A 24,359-nucleotide genomic window follows, 5' to 3' on the forward strand; every position below is an offset into this window, starting at 1 on the left:
TCATCCCACCGTTCTCTAAGGCAGCTAGGGCTGAGATGGGGTGGTTTCGTTCGACAGATGAGGAAACTGAGGCTCAGAGAAGGGCCAGGCCTTGTCCAAGGTCTCCTGACAAGTGAGGGGAAGGACCAAATATAAATCCAGGTTGCCCCAGGCCCTGGACGCCCCACGCTCATGGCGGCTCTGAGCAGGGCCCCAGGAGACATCTGCCAAGAGTAATGGTGATGCTCTCAGGGGGTCTGGAAGGAACAGAGCACCGAGGGAGGCAACAGGAAAGCCACACTCTGGTTGACTGGGAGGGGAACATTAGCCAGGGCATCAAAGAACACCAGTCACAAAATGTTGATCTTCAACTTGGATTTATGTCCAAGATTCGTGCAAACAGCTGCCCAGGGATCAAGAGCCACCCCAGGCCAGGCCTCTGGGACCACAGGCCTCCAGCTACAGGCCGAGGGCCTGGCAGCTTCAGGCTGGGGCCGTTGGCAGATGTGGCTGGCATGGCCTTCATCCCGGGCTGCAGTGGCACTGGTGAGGCTGCCATGGGCGGGGGCCCAGCAGCAGGATGACTTGTGGTTTTCTTCTGCTCCTGGAGGCAAACCTGCTCTTCCCGCAGCCCCTCGGAGTAGAGAGGGTGTGCATGGGGCAGGTCCTGCTACAGCAGAGCTTGAAGCAAAAATAAAACACGTGAATTGAATGTGGTCCCCAGAGGCGCTGCTGAAACACTTCTGGGGAAGTTTTGAAACGAAGGGGTCTTGACTGCACCCCACTGAAGACTGACATCCCCCCGCAGCTCCTGCAGAGGATGGCAGGCCAAGGCCGCATGACGCTTCTCTCCACTCAGTGGCAGAGTAGTGAGTTTTTCCCAATCACTCCAAAGGAGAGGCCCATATGGATGCCTTCTGGATGGAGCCTCCCCAGTCTGGAAACAGTTCGGGTTGGGGCCGGAGCACAAGCTGGCCATCCATCTCAGCCTCCTGGATGGCTGAGGCTCTGGCCACACAGAGCACGTGGCCTCTAGTTTTTCGGTAGTCTGAAGTCAGCTGGCTCTGTAAGACGAAGGTGGAGCCAAGTGACGTAATCTGGTCTCACTGAGGCCCCTCGCGGTCATTTTTGGTAGACTCTAAATAAACAAAAATTTTGAGGACTTAAAGATGATGTGGTGCAGTAGGTTTCAAAGTCCTGTGGAAACCAACAGAGTAAGAGTGGAGAAAAACAGGGTTGTTGGGTGTCACCGAGTGCCAGGCTCTGGGCAAAGTGCCATAGGTACGTTTGCCATTCAGTCCTTGCCCTGGCCCTAGGAAGCAGGCAGACTGTCATCCCTTTATGGGGGAGGGAACTGGGACACAGAGAGGGTTTAAAGAACTTGCCTGAAGCCCCAGGTCTAGGAAGTGCTGGAGCCTAGTCAGTCAGTTCTGGACCCTAGAAGCGGAGCAGTTCTAGGGAGGGGACTGCCCTGCCCATCTGGCCACCCTGTGTCCTCATCAAAGCAGCCTCCGAGGGGCGCCACAGAACCTCCAGGACTTTGCGAGGAACCATTAGAAAAATGACTGATCAACCCAACACCCCCTTCCAACCACTGGCTCCTCCAAACCACGCTCCCTCCAAGTCGCCCTGCAGCCTCTGCTCACACCCCTCCTGTGGCAGGCCCTCCACCTCCTGGCAGAGCTGGCTTCATTTCTGCACAGCTTTCAAAACTCCTCTTTCTGCTGAGATGGACTTGGCCTCCCTATCGCCTACCCGCTAGACGCAATCCTGTTCCCAGAAGCCCCACAGGCCAGGCAGTGCCTTCTGCCCCACAAGAGCCTCGCAGAAAGTGAACAGAGCGGCTAAGGGGCCGGGGTCCTTTCATGACTAGCGAACAGACCTCCAGTCCCCAACTGTTTATGGTGGATACCATGACCAAAGGGAGCTTTTTAAAATGCAAATTTAACCTGTCATGCCACTCTGATTTTAAAATACCCAAGGCCTGCACATCCTCTTTAGGATAATGACCAGCCTTCTGTCGTGGCCTGCAAGGCCCTCACGGCCGGGACCCGCCGACCTCCCTGACCTCCTCGCCTTGCCCCTATCTCCTCCCCGACCTTGTTCCCGGCTCCAGCCACACCGGCCTTCTCTCCAGCCTCAAGTCGGCCACACTTCCTCACTCCCTCCCACTGAGGCCTTTGCATTTGTCCTTTCTCTGCAAGAACATCCTCTGCTTCTCCTTCTTCACTCGTTAATGCTGCTCATTCCGAGGGTCTCAACACAAATGCCACTGCCTCCAGGCTGGGCCGGGTTCCCCTGCTGTTTGCTCTCACAGAAACCTGCTCTTCCTCCCCCAGGGTGCTCAAGTGCAATTGTACGCCCACTGGTGTGACCTTTACTGTTCATTTCTGCCCTCCTCAGTAGACAGTAAGGTCATAAGGGCAGGGACCGTATCTGCTTCTGCTCTGTCCTGGCCAGCACAGTGCTTGGCAGGTGGACGGTAAGCTATAATGAATGAAGGAATGGTTTCAATCCCTTCGCCCTGCAGTCACCATCCCCTTCTGAGAAGACTGCTTCAGAAAGCTGGGCCTATCCTCCACCCAGATCAGGAGGTAGCAACAGCGTCCCCAAACCGGGGCGACCCTGGCAGATAAGAATGATCTCCCCGGGTGGAAGACAAGACCCAGGGCCAGGGGATCCGGCTCACCTGGCTCCGCAGGCCTGGCTGCGGGCGAGTCCATCACTTGGGAGCTCTGATTCCGTATCCCTCCACAGGGCAGCCGCCAGGTGTATTCTGGCTGCAACAAAACCAGCACTTAGTAATCAAAAACCATACTGGAAAAGTATGGTAGCAGCCACCGTGCGGGAACAGTGCTAAGTCCACATTAATCAAGTATCACTGAGTCCTTACAACAACCCAGGCTGCCATCCCCACTTTACAGGAAAGGAAGCTGAGGCTCAGAGGGGTTGAGTAACTTGAAGAAGTTTGTCCAGCTAGGCAAGTAGCCAAGCTCTGATTTGAGTCCAGGTCTTCATAACCCCGGAGCAGATCGCTTAAGTTCCACACGATACTCCAGTGTTTAAAGAAGATGCGTGGAAGGAATGGCCGTGGGTGAGAAGCTGGGGGAGAGGCCGGATTGGAGGCAGTGGTTGTTGTCCGGGTAAGAGTGGGAAAGCCTGAAGGGGCTGTGGCAGAGGCACCAGAGAGGATGGGATGTGTGACAGCAGCTCACTGGGGACAGAATGATAAGCAAGGGGGAAAAAAGCAAAAAAAAAAATAGAAGAAAAGAGAAAAGGAAAGGAAACTGAGAAGGGAAAAGAGAAGGAGAAGCAAAGGGAGAGAATGGCTGGTGGGGGCCTGGCACCTGGTCACAGGTGGAGGTCACGTGCTCTGGTGCCCCGGGCCTGGCTGGTTGGAGGGAGCCCTCCTTCCTGCCCCGCTCCCTTCCTCGACCTCTTCTGTCCCACACCAGTGACCCAGAGCAGCCCAGGGCTGGAAGTCCTGCCCCTGCACAGCAGGCCGCACCCCACAGTGATGTTCAGATGGGCCGGGCCAAGGATGCGCTTTCTGACCCGGCACTTGCCCTTTCCCTCTGGAGTGTGTCTGGGTGGTCTGTGTGTATCCTGCAGTGAGGGAGGGGCACAGACTCACCAGATGGAAGAGGCGCGAGTTGGGATGTGGGGGCGGGTGCTCCATGGCCGTGGGGGGAGGAGGGTAGCGGATCTGGGACCAGTCCTCAAAGCCGTGGTGCGGCATCATGGGGGGCATGGGCGGGTAGGCGTAGGGGTAGGCCCCGCAGAGGTGCTCCGGGTGGGGCTCCACGTGGTAGCGGTCTGCTGAGGTCTGCAAGAAAGACTGACATCTGGTTCTGGGCTGTGACAGGCTGTACAAGCCATCCCCAGTGACACCCATCCCACCTCCCCACCTCTACTTAGAATCTCAGTTCTCTGAAGACTGGCACGTGGGCATGGAAGGCTGGCACACGGTACAGAGCATCAACCATGATGACAGTTAATGCGTCCTGAGCACTTACTCTGTACCAAGCACTGTTCTAAAAGCTCTGCCTGCATTACCTCGTTAGTGAGCTGGATACCTGTGCAAACAACACCTCTCCCATCAGACTGTAGCTTCCAGGAGAAGGTAAGACAAGCTAAATGCTGCTTTCTCCCTCAAGCCTCCTCACCTTTGCTTTCCTCTTCTGCTGTCTGAGGGCTTCTTTTGCCTTTTCTTCATCTTTGAAGGCTTTTAGCTGAGACAAGGAGGGAAGGGGAGAAGACTGTTGGCACAGGCACTTCCTAGCCAGGCCTGGATCCAGGCCTAGCCAGCCCCAGGGTTGACCGGCCAATGCACGAGGCCTCCACTCTGGGCTGTCCTGCCTGGCCCAGCCCTGGGAAAGGGCCCAGGGGGGCGGAGTGCAGCCCAGGCTGGGGGCTGCAGGTAAGGCCTGCTCCTTGTACGTGGTCTGAACACAGGTCAGGAGGGCTTCCTGTGCTTCCATATTAATACCTTTTGGTTCCAATCTGGGAGAGAGTGGGTGGCTTGGAGTTAATTCCTAAATTTGCTCTTTTGAGGCATCAAAACTGATGATGGAAAATCAGAGCTAGAGGTCAGAGAAAGGAAGGGCCTCTATGAGGGACAGAGAAATGTGGCAGCAGAGCTGGAAGGAGAATGAGTGAGTGTCCTGACATCCAGTCTCACCAGGGACCTTCCAATCCAGGGCCCCCGCCCCACGAGGACAGCCAGCTGCCCCTTCTGTGGTCCAGCTGCTCTCACCTGGGCGTTCGACAGGGTGACCTGGGCCTGCAGCTTCTCCACCTGCTTCTTCAGCTCTTCCTTCTCCTCGTTCATGCGCTCCCGGTCACTGCGCTCCCTCTGGAAGTCCTCCTCAAAGATCTTCACCTGAAGGGGCGGGGGTGGGGGGTGGGGAGGAGGGGCAGCTCTGGGTGAAGGCCCGGAACCCCAAGCCTCCTGATGGGTGTCAGACATCAGAGCTGGCTTCACCCCATCTCAAAAATCCCTGTGGGGAGGGGAACAGGCGCACCTCCAGCCCCCCACTCTCAACTTTAGACAGTAGTTCTGGGTACCTCTATTTTATGTTCTGGGCTTCAACATGGGGCTCTATTGGAAAAAAGGATCCATGGCTTACAAAAAAAAAAAAAGGTTGATAGCCATCAACCAGTCCAATCCTCTCACTCTGCCGAGGCCCACAGTGAGGTGGAGGCCACAGAAACAGGTATGAGCGGAGGACTGGCATCCTGGCTCCGAGAGCAGGGGACCCACACACCTGTCCTAAGGCTTGAGGGGTGCCCTGGCGCGGAGCCCCGTCTCCGCTTCTGCAGTTTCACTTTTTACTGCAGATCAGGGAGATGCTAACCAGGTTCGAGATGATTTAAAAGGACCCAAAGCATGGCACCAAATAGCACAGAAACACATGAGGGAGCCAAGACCTCTTCCATTTCCTTTCAATCCTCAGTGTCCCTCAAGGACAAAGTCTCCATTTTATGCTACTATGTCTTTGACAGCTTTCTAGTACTTGTTAATTTCCCTTAAATGAAGGGAAAGAAGACTCAAGTTCAGAGTCTTCATCAGGCAAGAGTATCCAGTTAGAGTTTAATAGCACTATTTTGTCTTTACTGCATTTACTGCTTGTAGTTACTTTTTTTCTTTTTTTTTAATGGAGGTACTGGGGATTGAACCCAGGACCCTACGCTTGCCAAGCATGCGCTCTACTCTTCCACTGTGCTATTACCCTCCTCCCAGTTACTGTCTATTTATGACAGATAATAAACAGGTTTTCCCATTTATAGAAGAAATCTGAAGTTCCCTTTTAAATATATTTAATAAATTTATTTTAAAAATTGTTTTTAAAATACTAGGTAAATAACAGCACAGCTGGAACACAGAGATGGTTAAATCATGAAGGTGGTAGGGAAATGATCTAAATGATGAGAAGGGTAAACCTATAACCAGACAGGGGTCCTGGCCGATGGCCAGAAAGTGGACTACAGATTACAGCTTCCACGTGATTCAAGGCCCATCCTGGGCCCTCAGGAATGCTCCAGCTCCACTGAGCACCTCCTGCCTGCCCTCTTCCCTAAGCCTCACCTGCTGTTTCAGCAATTCGTTCTGTGTGACCAGCTCCTGCTTCCTCAGCAGGCCTCCAGCTCCTTCCGGGCTCCCAAATGCTGTTGGTGGAGATGCTGGGGAAGCCTGCATGCTCAGTGCTTCCTCCAGGGCCTGGGATCAGGAAGAGAGGAGATGAACTCATCACCAGAAGCCCCTAGAAGTCAGGCCCCACTGGCAGGGTCATCCTCTGGGCCCCCTTCCTCATAACAATAACAATAACAATAACAATAACCACCACTATTTAGTAAGTGCTACCTTGTTTGTACACACACATCATTTCATTGAATCCTCTCCATAGTCCTCTAAAGAAAAGATTGTGACCATCATCCCCATTTTATGGATGTGATAAGTGAGGTTCAGAGACTTCAAGTGATTTGTTCAAAGTCATAGAGCAGTAAGTGGCAAAGCATGGATTCAAAGCCAGCATGTGCTCTTAACCAGCAGTCTGAACTGGGGTCTTTATGTGGAAAGGAGAATCTCCCCCTCTCTGAAAAGGTGTGATTCAATTCTCAGCATCCAGACCTAGAAAGAATACTAAGTCCTTTGGGGGCAGAAGTGTCAGTCGCCTTGACAACTGCCTGCCCTGAGATTCTTCAGCTTCTGCAACCCATTCCCATCAAGCCAACCCCTCCATCTCCACCTCTTCTGTGGTTAGATTAGAATGGATTTTAATTTTGACTTAATATTTTACCTTTCCAACCCTGAAAATGGCCTGAAACATCACTAAATAACATTTTGAAAATTTAAAAAGGACCCCTATTTTATCATGTTCACAAAATACTTTTCCTTACGTAAACAGTGTGCTCACGTCCTCTTAAAAGTTTTCCATTAACTGGGTTTCTCCCTCAACCCTGTTAACATGGTGCTTGAGAACTCTGGAACACCTCTACAGACCGGCCACCCTCATCACCACCTGGACTTTACTCCCTGGACAGGGGACTCTGCTGGCCACGCGTCAGCGTTGCTCACAGTGCCTCCCTGGACCGTGGGGGAGATAAAGGAAATCCTCCCCAACTTGGACTTGGGCCCCACTTGGTCCCTCAACGTCCCCAGAAACACGAGGAAATTGCTGAGCCAAGAGTAAATTCAGGATGCTGTGAGGGGAGGCGATGGCTCCACGTTATCCTCCTCCTCCTCCATCTGCCCTGTTTTTTAGATGAGAAGACTGAGGTCCAAGGACAGGGAAAGCCTTGCATTAATCATCCCCACCGGCATCTGCCCCAGATACGCCACAGAAACCTGGAGGGCAGCAAACCTGCCTGGGGCATCTCTACAACCAGCACCACGTACAATACTCTGCCTGGATTTACACCCCTAAATCCCCCAGCTTGGGACAGGTCACTCTTTTCTCTTGAAAACAGGTCCCAAGGCCCCAGACTTGGCATCATCAATGCTTATCAAACACCAAGACCAAACAGAGAGGGTTACGCCAGCACGGCTGGGGCCCAGTGAATGCAAATGAGGAGGCAGAGGGGAAAGGTAAGACACACAGGAAGGGAGGAAAAGCTGAACACCGACTCAAAGGAGGAAAAGCTGAGCCTTTGGAGAATGTTTCCTTTTAAAGCCCCTCCTGTCAGCTCGCTTCTTTAACCCCTGCAATGGAAGGTGGGCAGGACTAGCCTGATCCCAACTAGGGTTCAGATGGCAAAACTGAGGCCCAGAGAGGTTTGAGGGGCTATAAGCTGGGACCAGAACCAGCCCCAGCCTGGCCCGGCCTTTCCGCCCTTTGCCTTGGCTCAGAGCAGAGGGTTTCTGCTTTACCGGGCTCCCCCCCACACCAACCCTGGATCCCCCTTCTCAAGGGCAGGAACCCCAGCCTGTGCTCATCCGTCCCCTTCAGCAAGCTTTTCCTGAGCACACGCCGGGGCGGTGCCCTGGTGAAGAAGCACACCTCCCAGTGCTGGACGGGCAGACAGACCATCAAGACACCATCACAAGGAAGTGCTGGAAGGGGTGTGAAAGGAGCTGCTGGTGCTTTAGGCACATGGAACAGGGAGGCGGGGGGACCCGAAGGAGACTCGGTGGGGAGGGAGGCCTCACAGCGGAAGCAGCACCAAAGTGAAACCTGAACGATGAGCAGGCGGCACGTTGGGGGTGAATAGCACGTCCAAGGCCTGCAGGGGAGCGAGCACCAGGCTCAGCATGCGGGAGGGGGAAGACAGATGGTGAGGACCGCAGGGCTGCAACGAGGCCCTCAGTGCCCGCGCCCTGACCCAGGAATCAGCCCTCCTGAGCTGAGGGTCCGGGGACACCGCCATAGGGCGGGCATTGCAGCGGGGCTTGGGGAAGCCCTGCCTGCCTCACGGAGCAGGGCCGAGGTGCCCACCCTGTTGAGCCGCTGGATCTCCTTCTCCTGGTACTCCCGCTGCCGGGTGAGTGGGCTCAGCTGATCCTGCAGGTACTTGACCTTCTGGCGCAGCTCCTTGGCCTCTGCTGTCAGCTGCTCCTTGTCAGTCTGCAGGGAACACAGGGCTGGTAAGCAGCGGCCCTGGGCTCTTGACTGCCTGCCTCACCCCAAAATGCAGCCATGCCTCTCCTCGCTCTCACCCCACAGTCCCCAAGATTTCACGCACAAGGCTCTGGTGAGAGCGGTAATGTCCGCACAGTCCTGTCTTCAAGGAAGAGGCCGCTCAGCTGAGTGAAAGGCCCTGGGTTCCGCCACTGGCTCCTCTCACAGCGAGTTGAGCCCTCAGGCACTGTCACAGCCCTTTCTGGCCTAAGCTCACCTATCTGCCATGGACAAGGGGCTCATAACATGAGTCATGGATGGGCTTCAGGAGGTCCGTGAGCTCCCAAACTAAGAACAAAATTTTGTGCAACTTTCTAGAGAAAAAAGCCATACTTTCCACCAGATTAACACAGGGGTCTTCTATGATGCACAGAAAGTGATAAACCGAAGGTCTCCAAAGGTCCTTTCAGCTCTTACGGTCTCTGAGCCCAGAGGAGAAAAGGCCCTCAAAGAAATAAACACAGCATAAGGCAAAAAGGGTTCCTCCACAGAGAAGCAAAGTACCGTGAGGTTACAGAGAGAACACTAAGCTGAAAAGAAACCAGGGCAGGCTTCAAGGTGGAAGCATTGACTCCATACCTACTATGGAACAATCAAAGTGCTTCACTGCAAAGAGCCACAGCTGGAATGGCCCTTAGAGGGCATCAAGTCCTAGCCCTTTTATACAACAGGAAATGAGAGGGGCAGTGACTTACTCAAGCCACACAGTAGCTGGGGCTAGGCAAGAACCCAGGTCTCCTAATTCCGGGGCTCTCTCCCCCCTTGCAAGCCAAAGGAATTGTTTAAAATAGAAGAGGGCAGCACGCTGCACCCCCACACTAAACCGTCTACTTTTGTGTGTATATGAGATAAGAGGCCAAGAAAGACACCGAAATGGTACAGTGGTTACCACTGGGGAGGGCCTGGAACTGGGGGATGGAGGTGATGAGAGGAGATGGCCCAGGGAACCTCTCACTGTACCTGTATCATGTGGACATTTCATACCTATGTATTCACAGCATGTGGACTAGGAGGTGGCCACAGGGGTTTGTTTTCATCCCAGCCTTCTGTGACTTTTAGTCAATATTCTGCAAGCTAGCTGGTGATGTGCTTCCAGCCAGAGATCACTCAGGGCAGACTTGGTCCCATCTTGTGGGAGTCGTTGCTGACTCCCCAGTTAAGAGGCTCTCGGGTCAATGTGGCCTCTGTCACCATGTATCCTTATCCACAGGGCCACACTTTGTCGTGAAACATCCCACCTTTCCCCCAGCTGACAGGGAAGTGTCGGTGCCAGGGACTTGTCTCACACCCGGCGTGAGCCAGAGCCCGGCTGACAGGCCAAGGTGTGACTGTATACTCGTGAGAAAAGACAGGGAGTGTCCTCCCGAACATGCTTCTCCAAGGGACGGGGCGGTCATCAAGGCAGGCTGGGTGATAAGGCCCCTGGGTGTCACATGCTGACGGGAGGGAACTCTGAAATGCAACCTATGTTGGAAACGGCCATTTCTAAGTCAGGGAAAAGCCCGGCCGGTGCCCAGTTCTCATGAAGGAGAAGACATCGTGACATAAATAAAATCTCCAGAGAGTCTGGAGGCCAAATGGCTTTTCCTGAAGGGCCTTGGCTGGTGTCAGTTACTCACAGGACAGGTCAGATGCTACTTCTTCAGGGGACCTGCTCCTGGGCACCCCCCCAGAATGAATCCGGTCCCCCTTTATGCCCTCTCCCTGATCCCTGTAACTTCTCCTGTGTCATAGTTAACACACTTCTATTCATTTGCTTCTGTAATTAAACGTTCCACATCTCTTCCCCTGAGAGCGGGGCTGAACTGCTCACCGCTGAGTCTCTGTGCCCAGCACAGCGCCGGTGCATGATCTGCTGAATGATGAAAGGGAGCTTGTCTAGTGCTGGAGCCCCTCCCCCACAAACAGCAGACCCCACAGAAAACACCCAGAGCACCCACCCCATCAAGTGTAACAGCTGAATCCCTTTTACATTCGTGTTTCCCTCTAGAGTTCCCTAAAGATTGTAATCGAACAAAGAGCTCTTCTGTATGAAAACAAGAAAAAAAAAAAAGAATAGCTAATTGAACCCCCTCAGTTTTCAGATGGGAAACTGAGGCACAGGGAAGGGACATGCTTTTGCCTTGGGCCACACAGCCCTTGAGCACGAGAGCCAGAGCCGGAAGCCCGGTCCCCGCCTCCCATCCCTGCTTGTTGACTCCACTGAGCTCCAGGATGACAAGGAGGGGACAGCAGGCCCCCGGAGCTGAACCTGCGGGGCCAGCAGTCACACTTGCCTCCTCCATTTCAATCTTGGACTTGGCCAGGAGGAGCTTGCGGTCAAAGTCACGCTGCTTCTGCTCCCGCTCAGCCTCCAGGTCAGTCACCTGCTTCTGCAGGTCCGCCAGCTTCTGGCGCAGCTCGGTGATCTGGGTTCAGAGGCAGAGAGACAGAGCGTGTGAGGGCCGGGGTGAATGTCCAAGGTTCAATGGCTGCTGTGAGGGAAGCAGCATGCAGAACGCTGGGGAGGCCCCGAGAGCCCAGCTGAGAAGCAGGGGGCCAAGCCTTGAGTTCCCGTCACCCCCACACTACCTTCTGCTCGTACTGCTGCTTCATGGACCGGAAATGCTGGTCCCACTGCTTGTTCACTTCCAGCAGCTGCGGGGAAGACATTGGGGTGCGCAGGAGGTGAGCAGAGAAGGACCAAAGAGAGCCAACTCCACCCACACCAGCTTCCCAGGTGCATGGAGCGTGTGTGGACGGTGGCTATGCACACTGCCTCCATCCTGCGCTTCTCAAAAACCTGCCTCAAAGGGAGTCACTTTTATCAACCACCACATTCTACCACTGCCAGGAAAGGAAGACTAGCACCAAGGCACAGAAGCAGTACACAATTTTGGTGTAGAATTATGGAACACACACTCATGTACAGGGTAATATGGGACCATGTATTAAAACATCAAGTTCTGCTTCTATTTAGCCAAATAATTCCACTCTGAAAAACGTAACCAAGAGAAGCACTTGCACAGGTGTGTAAAAAATACGGGCATTGCTGATCATCTCAGCAATGTTTATATTGCAAAAAACAAGAAAACCTAGAGGCCAACGTGAGCATTGGAAATAAGTTAAGGAAATTATAGAATAAACAGAGAAGGGAGGACTGGGGAGCTCTTCAGAAAGTCAAGTGTCTAATACATTGCCTCTGTTCTAGGATGACACTAAGTATTTGCCATAATCTTGATATAACAACAATCCTTCAGGGAAGAAAAAAGAACCTAACATCATTAAATAGATAAAATAATGGGAAAGGGTATTCCAATTTCAGAAACGTTAATATATGATATAAAGTATTCAGAATTAAAGGAACAGAGAGTATGTTTTATATATAAATATCCTCAAAGATAGAGTTAATTCTAAGAAAAGAAAGGAAAAAGCAATCTGTAATGCAGTAGGTGTGATATCATTTTTACAAACATTATACACTAGTAAGTACATAGCCAAAATTGAGGCATATGCAGTTAACTTTTTCAACTGTGGTCATCCCCAGCAGGTGAGATTCTCGATCTTTTTATAATGAGCATTATATTACTTTAGTAATCAGAAAAAAATATCTTAACAGCAATACAAAAATAAAATAAAAATAAATATGCACATAAACAAAAGACCAACAGAACCTGACTCTCAAATGTGCTGGAGGACCAGGGAGGGCAGAAAGGCCCAGGGACTGGACAAGCTCCTGAGCCGTGTGGAGAGGAGGGGCTCAGGGAACAGAGATGACCAGGCCTCCACCCTGATCCAGAAATACCAGTGCTGGGAGACGGAGGAGGAACAGGCAGGAGATACAAGGGAAGAGCCCCAACTTCTGCAGACTCCCAGCTGATTAGAAGCAGTGCTACAAGTAGGCATGGGCTCTCTCTGTCTGTGACAGTCTCTCCCTGAACCAGCTGTGTGGTGACAGATGAACCCCAGACTCCCCTTTCCTGATGCAGAAACTTGCCTCTTATCACAACCTCTTTCCACCATCCAGGGTTTACCACAGGAGCCTTTCTAAATTACCCCCTCAACAATTTTAGACCATGTCCCAAATGCCTCCTCCTCAGAGTGACTCCTGTAGGCAGGGGGACTTATCAAGAGACAAGAGCCCAGGGCAAGGCAGCATGTCTCACCTGTGGGCAGATGGCTCAGCGGTCACCATGGCAACCGGTCATGGTGACCTGGAACTAGCTGGAGCCAGGAGGCCAAGGAAGGCCTTTGCCCCGCTGGTCCCAGGAGGCAGGAAGGGTGTTTCCTGACCACCACCACCCCGTCCAGCCACCTACCTCAGTGCGCTGCTGCTCCAGCATCCTCACCTTCTTCTCAGCCGCACCCAAGGCCCCCACCTCTGAGATTTTACCTGCTGTCACACTAGCCTGAGGAGAAGCACAGAGGCGCCTTCAGCAAAGCCTCAAATAACAATTCTCTCACCCATTCAGTGCTCCTTTAAGGCTGCCCAGCCCTGAGACCCAGCCCTCTGTCTCCTGCCTCTGTACCCTCCCACCCATCAGGACACTGCTACACATCCCAGCCATGACTGAGTGCCTCCAGAAGACATGGAGATCACTATTCCCCACCCCTGATGGCAGGGCCGCCTAGGCTCTTCCCTCCCCCTCCCCCCTCCCCCCTGATGGCCACTTCTTTCCCTGCCCAGGCTCTAGCTTCTAAGCACTGCCAGCTGCCCTCCCCTTCCACTCCCATCAGCCAAAAATCCTCTGGCCAAGGAGGCCAGTGTTACATGTTTTTTTTTTTTTTAAACATTTTACAAAATGTTTGCTCTTTAATTTTTTTTTAAAAAGATACACAAATAAAGATGTGTGTGCATGGGTGATGAATACATGGATTTCCTGGCTCTGACCTCTCAGAGGACCCAAAGCAACGTCACTGCAATGGCAGTGAGCACAGATCTTGGTTTCTAAATGCCATTCTCCAACTAAAAGAAACAGGGCTCCCTGGAGAAGTGGTCTATTTCAGGGTTGGGGCAGGGAAAATACAGTGAGTAGGAAACACCTTACAGGGCCAGAAAGTAAGGATGTGCTTGGTCATCAGAATAATATTAAGAAGGAGATGGGCGTGTCACATGGGCAAAGGGGACAACCTGAAAAAGCTTCGTATCACCAAAGCTGGAAAAACGTGAACGAGAAAATAAATCGCGATTGTGTTGGATTATAAACCAAAGAACAAAATAAATATCCTTGAGTCCGTATTAATAGAAAGAAATAGATGAATAAATAAATAAATGGGGGAGAAGGAACAACTCCTCTTTACAGGAGAGTTCCAATGAATAAACAGAAGGAATGAGGGAAATACAAAATCGCCATTAGAATAGTTCGTAATAAAAATCACCGCCAGTGAGATCCCCCAGGGGATGCCAAAATTAGTGTACGGAAACAGAGGACACCTGCAGCCTCCAAGTTTCTCCTCAAAGATAAGTATTTGTTTTAAAAGAGTAAGTATCTGTTCATTATAAAGGGGAAATCGATCCCTTTATTACAGAGAAAACTGACAAGACACTCCTTTAGTCTAACGACCAAGATTAACAGTAAATAGACACAGTGACGTCATGTACCCTTGACATGATGCAAGATGTCACTCCCACAGTCTGCTCGTCCAAGTCCAAAACATCAGCCTCAGCATGAGAAAACATCAGGTGGTCCTCAGACTGAGGGACATCCCACAAAGTAACTGACCGGTGTAACTCAAAAGCCTCAAGCACGTGAGAGATAAGAACCACTGGGGACTGTCACAGACAGAGGAGGCCAAAGATACACATGACAACTAAATGCAATGGGGGGTCCTGGATTCAATCCTGGTACAGAAAAAGGACATGAGTAAAAACTGGTGAACTCGAATGAAGTCTGTAGCTCAGTTCACAGTCCTGCATCCGTGTTCCTTTCCTGGTTTTGATTAACTGAACCACGGTTACGTAAGATGTTAAGGGGATGGGGATATGGGCACCCTCTGGACTATTTTTGCCTCTCTTCAGTAAGTTTAAAGTTATCTCAAAATACAAAGTTTAAAAAATATTTTTTAAAATAAGAACTATTGAGGTGAAATGGCAGAACGAAGCTAGCAATCCAGACATTAAGCACCAGCTCTACCTCCAAGGCCCTGCATGATGTAGGCCAAGACTCACACCTTCTCTGGGCCTCAGGCACAAGGAAGACCAGTCAGGATGGGCTCTGAAGGCCCCAACCTCTGACAGCCTGAGGGCCTGACAGCATCTGTCCCAGAGTCACTGCCCACATTCTATGTCCTGCCTTCCCAACCTCCTCCACACTCCTCTGTGGCTTTGGTGGGGCCTGAGTGCAGAACTTGTGGGGCTCAAGTGCCCCCTACAGGCTAAGGTCTGTAAGCACATCACAGAACCAGGGAGTAGGGGGAGAGGGAGGGCTGGGGGACGCCCTCCAGGGATCATTACCTCTTTTAAAGAAAGTGAGAGATGGGCCTGCCCCGAGAAGCCAGCTGCCTCCTGGAGGAGAGCTGTGCTTAGCCTTACTGGAGGAGGAGGAAGAAGGTGTGTCATGCTCCTGGGGATGCATCCCTAACCTCCACAAAAAAGAGGAGTCTGCCAACCTGGCTGCCGGCACCAAAGCTGCCATTAAAAGCAATGGCCAATGCTCACTGTCCACCACATGCCAAGTGTTAGATCTACTTTACAAATGTCACATCGCTGAATCCTCTAATCACCCTCTGGGGTAGGTGTTATTATCTCATTTTACAGAGGAGGAAACTGAGGCCAGAGGGTTTATGCAACTTGTCCAAGACAGACGCACCAACAAGAGGGAGAGCCAGCATTCAACTCATGACACTCCAGGGTATGGGCTTCACCACCGCCCACAATGCACGCCCCCTATGGGGCCTTCCTCCCTGGCAGGGCGATAAGAGCATCTGGCCTTTCCAAGGAGTCCAGTGAGATGAGCTGATGTTGAGGGCTTTGGGTGAGAGAAGGGGCCTGCCCACAGACTTCCGAGAAGCCAGGGGTGATTAGGAGAGTCGGCAAGTCACCTCCACAAGAAGGCAGGCAAAGCAGGCTCTGAGTTGAGGGGTAAATGAAAGAGGAGAGGGGCTTCATGGGCTGGGATTCAGGAGGCCATTCATCAGCATGTTGCCCACCCACCCCCAGTCTGCCTGAGAGCAGGTGGATATGGGAATCTTGATGATGTGATGTCACAGGCCCTTTCCAAAGCTCCTGCCATGGAGCAAGAGTCCCAGCCCTGCCTTCCTGACATGCAGAAGGAGGTCCAAATCAGATAATGGATTTGCAAATCCTAAGTAAACTCTCCATTGCCACATAGCCATGGATAATTAAGTTATTAGGATAATTGTTAGTATTACATAGATGTGGGGTTTGTTAAAGACGCTGAATCCTGCTGTGCAGCCGTTAAACCTCATTAAAGGGGGAAAACATATCAGTGAAAAGGCTGAGATTCAGCTCTGGAAGGGGAAAGGCACAGACTTGGCAAGGGGACAGCCAGCTCCCTCCTGCTCAGGAACTGGATGTGAGCCAGTGCTGGGAGCAGCCACGCAGAGGGGGCAAGTCAGCCAGCCCAAGGCATTAACAGGCCCTGCAAGTTGGCCCACACCCTCCTCCCTGCATGTCAGAGGCCCCAGGGCGCAATCACAGGAGCTTAACAGAGTCCCCTCAGGGGCTTTCTCAACCTAACACCCTAATTCCACCAGGAGAATCAGAGTTAAACTGTTATTTACAGCCACCCTGTAAGAGATCTTGACAAACTGGAATGAGTTTAGGGGATATGCCCAGATCGCACAAATGACGTGTCTTTATGAGCAATGACCAAAGGAACTGCAGCTACTCAGCCTGGAGAAGAAAAGGCTTGTGGGGGCCACGGAGCCACAGTCCCCAGCAGCCTGGGCGCGTGCCCCAGGGGATGGGATGCTCTGTGTGGCTGATGGCAGAATAAGGGCCGAGGAGTGTAAGACCTAGGGAGGCAGACTGTCAGGCTGACTAATGACCAGAACCTTTTAACAGTGGAAGTGGCTGCAGCAGGAGGAGGTGAGCTCACGTGGCTGGAGGCTGGGCAGTCGGGGTGCTGAGGAAGGAGCTGCTGACCTACATACCTGTGGCTGTGGGGCTACCTCCTTCTTGCCCGCACCTTCCAGCTTTGGTGAGCCTGGCCGCCCGGAGGCACCATCTTTGCCGCTGCTCGTCAACAACTTCTTGAGCTCCAGGTTTTCCTCCCTGGGTTGGAGGCAGACAGAGAGGTCACACTGCTGGCCCTGAGTTGAGGGGGCTGGGGGCCTCGGACCTACTACTCATCTCAGTTGCAGGTGAGTCCTGGGGAGGAAGGCAAGTGCCTGAAATCTGCCCCTTAGGCGCAACCACAAAGGGCATCCTTAAGCCACTTTGCAGGGCTTCCCTAGAAGCCTCTGATTCTCACCACAGGGTTTCCCCAACTGTGGGATGTCTGAACACGTGAGATCTTCAGGATGCACCCACGCTGCATTAAATAACCCTGGACCACACTCCTTGAAGAAGTGACACCCTTTCCAACGATCCTCAGACTCCCTGTGTAGAGCACGCGAGGCCAAGTCTCAGTTTGGTGCTGCAGGTTTGGAGCACCTCTCCGGTACCTGCTAGTCTCCTGCGTTAACAGAGAAAGCGCAGGTTTCAGGCTCAGAGACTTCAGTGGGCAATCAGCCAGAACTAACCACCATCCCTCCAACTTCACTGCATTTGTTGTTGGAGTTATCTTCTATTTACTGCAGGTCATGCTGGTTTTCATTTACTCTAGTGCAAGCTTTCTTTATAATAATTTTAAGTAAAAGCATGATCCAAATTAACGTGAATTCTTGAGTAAATAATAGGGTGGGTGATACAAGGCATAAGAAAAACGGTGATGTGGATTCAGGTACGATTGAAATATAGAAACTATTTCTTCATATTCTATTTGTCAGCTGGGTTCCCACACAATAAAAGGAAAACAGAGAAGTAAAGTGGCTTTCCCAAGGTCAAACAGTGGGGACTGGCCCTCTTGCCTCCTAACCATGAGTCTTTTCTCCAGCCCTGGTTTTTGGTGGAGTCATTATGGCTATAAAACTCCAACTGCTTGGCCATCCAGGAGTCAATCAACACATATGGCCTGGAAACCGCACAGTGGTAGTCTCACACGACTCCCTCTGGACCTCCCTTGGCCTCGGTCTCCCTCTGCATGATGAAGGGTTTGGCCCACATAATCTCAAACGGCCCTCCGAGCTCTGACAGTCAAGATCAGTGCTTCTCAAGTGCCATCCTGGGCCCACCCACATCATAATCACGGAGGCCCACTGGAAAATGCAGATGCCCAGGCTTCTCCGCAGGCTCACTGAACGAGAATCTCAGCACAGGAGGAAGGGGCGGGGAGGGCAAACTTGTAATGCCTTCCCGGACCCTCGGTGGTCTTGATGCACAATTAAGACCCAGTAGCCTAGATGAGCAACCCCTGACTGTTCTCAGGAAAACAGCAAGACAGGATGGTGACCGGCAGGGGGCAGCAAAGTCCTGCGCCCTCTCTCCAACAGCCAGCCCGCCCGGTTAACAGGCTGAGGGCGCAAGTTCCCAAGGATGGAGTGTACCTTGTATAGACCTTCTAAAACTCTCAAGGCACTTTATAAACAGGTACTCTCCAAGGTATTAAAAGAGCCAGAGACGAAACACCAAGGTACCCAAGGAGAAGGAACAAGAGACCTGACATCCAAAGCAGGGCCCTGGGCACAGACCTCAGAGCTCTCAGCCCAGAAACCAGAGCCACGCACCACCGCCCTCCTCCTGCCCATCCGCTCCTCACCCCTTCCCTGAGGAGCCTGGACTCACCGCAGCCTCTCAGCAGCCTGATCCCGCTGTTCCAGGCCCTTGTCCAGCTTGGCCTTCAGGGCCTCATTCTCCTTCCGAAGCTGCTCACACAGGGTCTGCGGGGCAGAGAGGGAGACGGGGGTAAGGTAAGGGAAGGGGTGCATCCCAAATCCAGCTTGGTACTGGAGGGCAGGGGAGGAATCATAGCTACACCAGGTCCCAACACAGCATCCCCTTTGCATGGCCTCAGCCAATCCCTCGTGGGACAGCAGGAGCCATACCATGAGGCCCATCCAGGCTCCTCTATGCATCCTCTCCGTCAGGAGCTAGCCGTGAGGATGCCTGATCAAGAATCAGCCTAGGGGCCTTCTGGACTCCCAAGGCAAAAAGCATCAACCCTCCTCCTCCTTCACTGCTGTTCCCACAGCCTGAAATGCCCTTCCCCACCAGCCTTCCCCTGACTGACTTCTACTCCTACTTCAAGTCTCTGCCTAAATGTCACCTCCTCAGAGAAGTCCTCCCTGACTCCCACATCTCAAGTGAGTCAGGTCACCTCCACTGTCCTCACTCACAGCCCCTGCTCTCACCCTTCTCTGTACCTGTGATAATTAGAGCTAAAGAACCAGTGGTGGTGCTACTTTCTTAATGCCCACCCCCCACCCACTGCTAGTCCATGAACTCCCAGAGGGCTGGGACCCCCTCACCACTCTCTTGTCCTAGGGATTTCTGCCAGATCCCCAGCCCAGGGCCCAGCACAGCTTGTCATTTAACTCCACTGCAGGAAGACTGAATGGCTAAATGGCTAAATGAATAAATGAAACAGGAAAACCCGAGTCCTAGGAGGCCTAAAGCCTAGTGAATTTGGAGAGCGTGCGAGGCTTCCGGGGTGAGAGGTTGTCAGACGGCAAGTCGGAAGACAGGGCACTTGGTCAAAACCTCACCAGTTCCTCGGTGTGGCTCAGGGTTCCCTCGCTTCTGAGTCACAGTTCCCTCCCCTGCAAAATGGAACACCTGCTCCTTCCCTCCCCCCTTTCAGGAGCTGTGAGGACGAAGAAGACAGGAGGAGTGCAAGTGACTTGTGAGCTGCCAGGCACTTGGTAACACCTGAGGACTCGCGCCTGAGTGCAACGAGGTGGGGGGCATGGAAGACAGGGACCAAAGCTACACACTTGACTCTGTTTTAAAGGGAGGCTAAATGCAGGTGAAATAATTTGCAGGAGGTTGTACCGCTATTAAGAATCACCACTGGGCTTAAACTCCATCTGGCAGACCCTGAACAGTGCCTCCTTCCCCTGTGACGAAGGAGCAGGGAAGGGAGACGGCAGCCTGTAAGCTGGGCTGGGGGCACAGACATTCTCCCACATCTATTTCCCAGGCTCGCCGTGATCGTGTGACTAGTTCTGGCCAATGAAAGGTGAGTGGAAGGGACAAGTGTCACTTCTGGGCTTGGCCATGCACAGTCCTCTGGTCTCTTTTTCCCAGAGGCTGCCTCATATTCCAAAGGGCACAGGACAGTGGGCCTCTATGTGACTGTGGAGCAGAAACAAGCCCCAGCCACACAGAACGTGAGGGAAAACTTTTATGTTACCCAGGGAGATTTCAGAGTTGTTTGTTTCCACAGTAAAACCGAGCCCCTCCTGACCAACACAGGAGAGACCTGGGAAGGCTGAATGAAGGAGACAGCCTGGAACTGGTGGGGACTCAGACACGAAGGAAGAGAAAACCACTGTGACTGGCTGCAGTGCCCAGCAGAGGCCTTGTGCCAAACCTGGCCTTGGAAGTGCTGAGTGAACCAAGAAACCAATCAGTGTATGAATGAGGGGGAACCGGATTAATCTGCCTCCACCCACAGGTTGGGCAAATACCCAGGATGCCATGGCCCTGGGCAGGGCCTCCAGGGAACAGAACGCCCTGCTGTGGTCACTACAGGAGGCCAGGACAAGGCCTCACATGCTCTCTGCCCTTCCAGGCTAGAGGGCTACTTCCTCCGAGTCTCTGGGCAAATGTCCTGGGCACAAAGCAGCTGATAGACAGAATACATCACAAAGGTCATCACTTTCCACCAAAGGGGCTAAGAGAGCTCCTCTGTGAGTTCCTTTGTTCACATTCATTCATTCGTTCATTCACCAAATGCACACTCAGCACGTATTAAGTGCCAGACGCTGGGGTACAGTGGTGAATACACAGACAAGGTACCTGCCCCTCTTGTGAGCTTACATTCTAGCAGGGAGCACAAGGGGAAAAACACAAAGTAAGTAAACCGCTTAATAAAATAAAATTATTACAAACTATGAGAAGAGCTAAGAAGGAAACAAACGGGAGTCTGGTATAAAAATAACGGGTTGGCAGGACCCCTTGTATGAGGCCTGGTATCAGTCCTCATTTCAAAGCTGAAAAGGAGACACTCAAAGTCTGGGCAGTGCACCAGGTTCACCTGCCCAAAGCTCAGCCTTGACATCCCCGAGCCTCGCCGACAGACAACTGAAGGCTGTCTCCCTCAGCCTGGCCCTCCAGGCTCCAGTCACCACTCCCAGCGTAGCCCCTCATCTGTCTTCCGCCTGGACACCCCTCCTGCTCTTGCCGACCCAGGCCCTTCCCAAGGCTGCACACAGCTAACACCTCCCACCACCCATCAACTGGTCACTCCAATGTTACAGACATGAGTGAGACCACAGGGCGGTGACTGGCACAGAGGAGGGAGGAAGGCTTCCAGTTACAGCTCTGTCACTAAGGGGACAAGTGCTCAGGGCCTAAGCAGGCCCTCTTGGAGCCTCAGTTTCACCACCTGTGAACCTTTCCCTACTCCCAAGCCCTCGAGGCTCAGATCCCCTTCCCAGTGTGGATGCCCAATCACCACAATATCACTGACCACTTTTCAAGCACTTACTATGTTCTCAACGCTACTAGAGGCTTCATTTAATACTCACTGCAGTTCCCTGAGGGAGGAAGCTCCAGACCCATGTTACCGATGAGGACATTGAGGGACAGAGAGGATAAGTGACTTGTTTAAGGTCAGAGAGCAACAAAGAGTCACTGCTGGAACCAAGGACCAAATGGCCCAAGGCCTGGCCTGGTCTAGGAAGAAAATCTGACTTCATTCCCATTTTCGTAACAGGGAGGGTTATGAAAGAAAGCTCCCTCTCTTGGGGAGGCAGGTTGGGATGGGAGTTGAGAGCATGGGCTTTGGGACATGACAGATCAAAGTTCAAATCCCAGCTGCACCATCTACTAGCTGGGTGACCTCAGGCAAAAAAAAAAAAATCACCTCTGAGAGCTATGGTGGGAATAATGATGGTCCTACCTCAGGGGTGAGGCAGACATACGAGAGGCCATCCTCTGTCCCCTCTCTCCCCACCTGTATGTGAAGAACAAGAAGGGCCGAGCTGCTGCCGACCTACCCACAGCCAGAGCCTCACGGGTAAACCCAACCATGAAATTTGCATCGTCCACCCCATTATTTCCCAATTTCCTTCCTCTTCCTTGTCCCTTCCCACAACTTCCTTACCCTGCTCACCATCTTGAACAAGAAGCCCAGGTCGGGCCCCCAACCTCACCCTCAGAACTCCCCGAGGAACCCTGGACTCCCCAGCAGAGCTGGAGGAAGCGGAAGGGGAACCACACAGCCCAGCGCAGCCCAGGCCACCCTCCCCGGCCCGGCCTCACCTGCAGGATGGAGGTGCGCTGCTCGTTCTTGTGCACCTTGGAGGCCAGCCGGTTGAACTCGAGGGCCATGCGGCTCAGGTGCGTGAAGAGCTGGCTGCGGTCCGGCTCCTCAGCACACACGCTCAGGGTGGTCTCCAGGCGCTGCAGGTGCAGCATTAGGTTGCTGTCCTCGTGGGGCAGGGGGCCCAGGTACTGCGGGGTGGGGAATGCAGACTGCTCTTCAGCACCATCTGAGTAGGTGACACCAGCCATTCCCCCTCCACTTCCCCGTTCCTCATGACTCAGTTTCCCCCCATCCCAGCTCAGCCCGGGGAAATTCTCCAGTTACGCAGGTTCCCTGTCTGGGGCTGAGTCACAGGGCAGGACCTGGGACTCCCAGGCCACTGGCTGGCTTACCAGTCGTGGAGCCACCTGCCTCCCACATTCAGGCCTTGCCGAGTGCCTGTGGGTAGATCACTTGTCCACTGGGCCTCAGAATCCTCAGTTACTAAATGTCCACGCCCCCTTTCTGCCCTCTGACCACACAGGGTCCTCATGCAGGTGAACTGACATGAGAAAGCAGGGGCCCAGGAAAGGGTACCCCTCCACGTGCAGCCCTGCTCCTTTGGCTCAGGGATTGCGGGCCAGGTTAAGAATCCTAGCTCTAGATAGCTCAAAGGACCCCAAACTAGTAGAAAATAGAAGAAAAGAAGCAAACCCTGGGCCAGATAGTCCAGTCAGAATTCATTCTCTCTCTCCCTGTCTCTCTCCTTTCCATCTCTCCTCTTTCTAGAACACTCTCACCATAGACAGGGCCCAAGGTTCCACAGGGGCACCTGAAGCTGATGGCATCGAGCTCAGTTCACCTCCCAGGCGTCCGAGGCCCCACCTTCCCCTGCAGGAGCCCCCACACCTCCTTGTGCTTCATTCCCACTGTGTCCCATCTGCTCGTCTTTCCCAGCCCTGCCCGTTTCAGCTGCTCAGCAGGCCTCCCCTAAACATATATGGGAGCCACAGGAAGTGAGAGCCATGGGGAGCCTCCGCTTTCAGGCTTGGAAACCAATGTACATGGAGAAGGAACTTGTCCAACGTCGCCCGGTGAGTCAGTCAGGACTGGAACTTGGGCTTCCTGACTCCCTGTCTCATAGTGACTTCCCGCATCTGAGCTCTGCAGCAGTGGAAATGCCCTGACAGCCACAGTGGTGTTCAGTGAATGCCTAGATAATATTGTTAGCGCCTTATTCTAACAGATACCGCTGCTTCCTCAATTCTGCCTTCCTTCCCCACTGCCTCTTTCCACGAAGGATCTGAGGTGGCAAATGATGCTCTATTTAAGCCTCATAAATTGCCTCATCCCTCTGACCTCTCTGACTGGCCTACAAGCCCCCAGAGGGCATGGAGGCTGTCTTGTCTTTGCTCAGCACAGATTACGCACATAGTGCTAAGCAGGAACCTATTAATGAGATGAAGTTACTGGCCCAAGGTTATAAGAGTGAAATACTTTCTGAGCAGCGGTCCTCGACCAGCTCCGCAGAGCTCTCAGGGACACAACAGGACAAGGGACTGAAGTTTCCAGGAGACGAAACACAGACCCTTCTAATACTCAGAGCTGCCTGATGTGGTTGTGAGCCCCTCGTCACTGAAGGTATGCCAGTGCAAGCTGGAGGACCATGTGATGGGGACGACCTTGCATGGGGACTGCACTGATTGCACAGAGGCAATCAGTGAACTAAAGAGCAACATTTATGTCCCAAATCCTTGGTGGAAGGAGGCAGTGGAGACCGAGGTTAACAGTGAAGGATTAGACCACAAACTGCCTGTGTAACAGCCAAAAAAATCTCAAAGTGAGGAGGGAGGGAGGAGAATAGGTCTTTAAGACTATTTTAAGACTTAAAGACTTTTGAAGGTCTTTAAGACCTTTGCAATGGTTCTCCAAAAGACTGCCATTTTAAGAGAGAGCAGGAGGACAGAGCTGGAGTAAAGGCAGCAAGTAGGATAAGGTACAGGATGAGGATGCTGGGTGGACACCCCAGGGCCGGGGGGCTGTGTGTGCGTGTGTGCGTATGTGTGTATGTGCGTGTGTGTGCGCATGTGTGTGTGGAAGTGGAAGGTCTACCCTCCTCCCTGTGTGCCCCGAAGGGGAGCCTGGGGGGGGGGGGACTGGGAGCCTGCACAGAAGGGCCAATCACCTGCTGTAAGCCAGTCTGGGCCTCTCTGACCCTTTCTACTCTGCCCGGGCTAGGAGCCCACAGGCCCAAAGGCTGAGTCATAACGTGGAGGTGCCCGGTGCTCGGCAGAAATCAGCGGGGTTGGCA

General features: G+C 52.9%; 1 protein-coding gene across 8 annotated transcripts in view; it reads right to left on the reverse strand.

Moving 5' to 3' along the window:
- Positions 1-339: 339 nt before the first annotated feature.
- Positions 340-24,359, reverse strand: part of TNIP1 (TNFAIP3 interacting protein 1) — a 47,466-nt gene continuing 23,446 nt past the window's right edge. For 3 of the 8 annotated variants that reach the window (XM_032477120.1, XM_032477124.1, XM_032477119.1), the window contains 13 exons: positions 22,066-22,257; positions 18,424-18,518; positions 16,692-16,812; positions 12,896-12,985; positions 11,169-11,234; positions 10,874-11,005; positions 8,415-8,543; positions 6,068-6,199; positions 4,736-4,861; positions 4,146-4,211; positions 3,614-3,805; positions 2,669-2,759; positions 340-1,117 (listed from right to left, as the gene is read on the reverse strand). In XM_032477120.1, the coding sequence (XP_032333011.1) occupies positions 1,083-1,117; positions 2,669-2,759; positions 3,614-3,805; positions 4,146-4,211; positions 4,736-4,861; positions 6,068-6,199; positions 8,415-8,543; positions 10,874-11,005; positions 11,169-11,234; positions 12,896-12,985; positions 16,692-16,812; positions 18,424-18,518; positions 22,066-22,257 (1,467 nt within the window). In that variant the 3' untranslated portion in view covers positions 340-1,082. Of the gene's footprint in view, positions 1,177-2,668; positions 2,760-3,613; positions 3,806-4,145; positions 4,212-4,735; positions 4,862-6,067; positions 6,200-8,414; positions 8,544-10,873; positions 11,006-11,168; positions 11,235-12,895; positions 12,986-16,691; positions 16,813-18,423; positions 18,519-22,065; positions 22,258-24,359 lie in introns of all 8 variants that reach the window. The other 5 variants (XM_006174620.3, XM_032477122.1, XM_014567308.2 and 2 more) reach the window with 5 other exon arrangements.

This window comes from Camelus ferus, chromosome 3 (genome assembly GCF_009834535.1).
Source record: "Camelus ferus isolate YT-003-E chromosome 3, BCGSAC_Cfer_1.0, whole genome shotgun sequence".
NCBI classification, from domain to species: Eukaryota; Metazoa; Chordata; class Mammalia; order Artiodactyla; family Camelidae; genus Camelus; species Camelus ferus.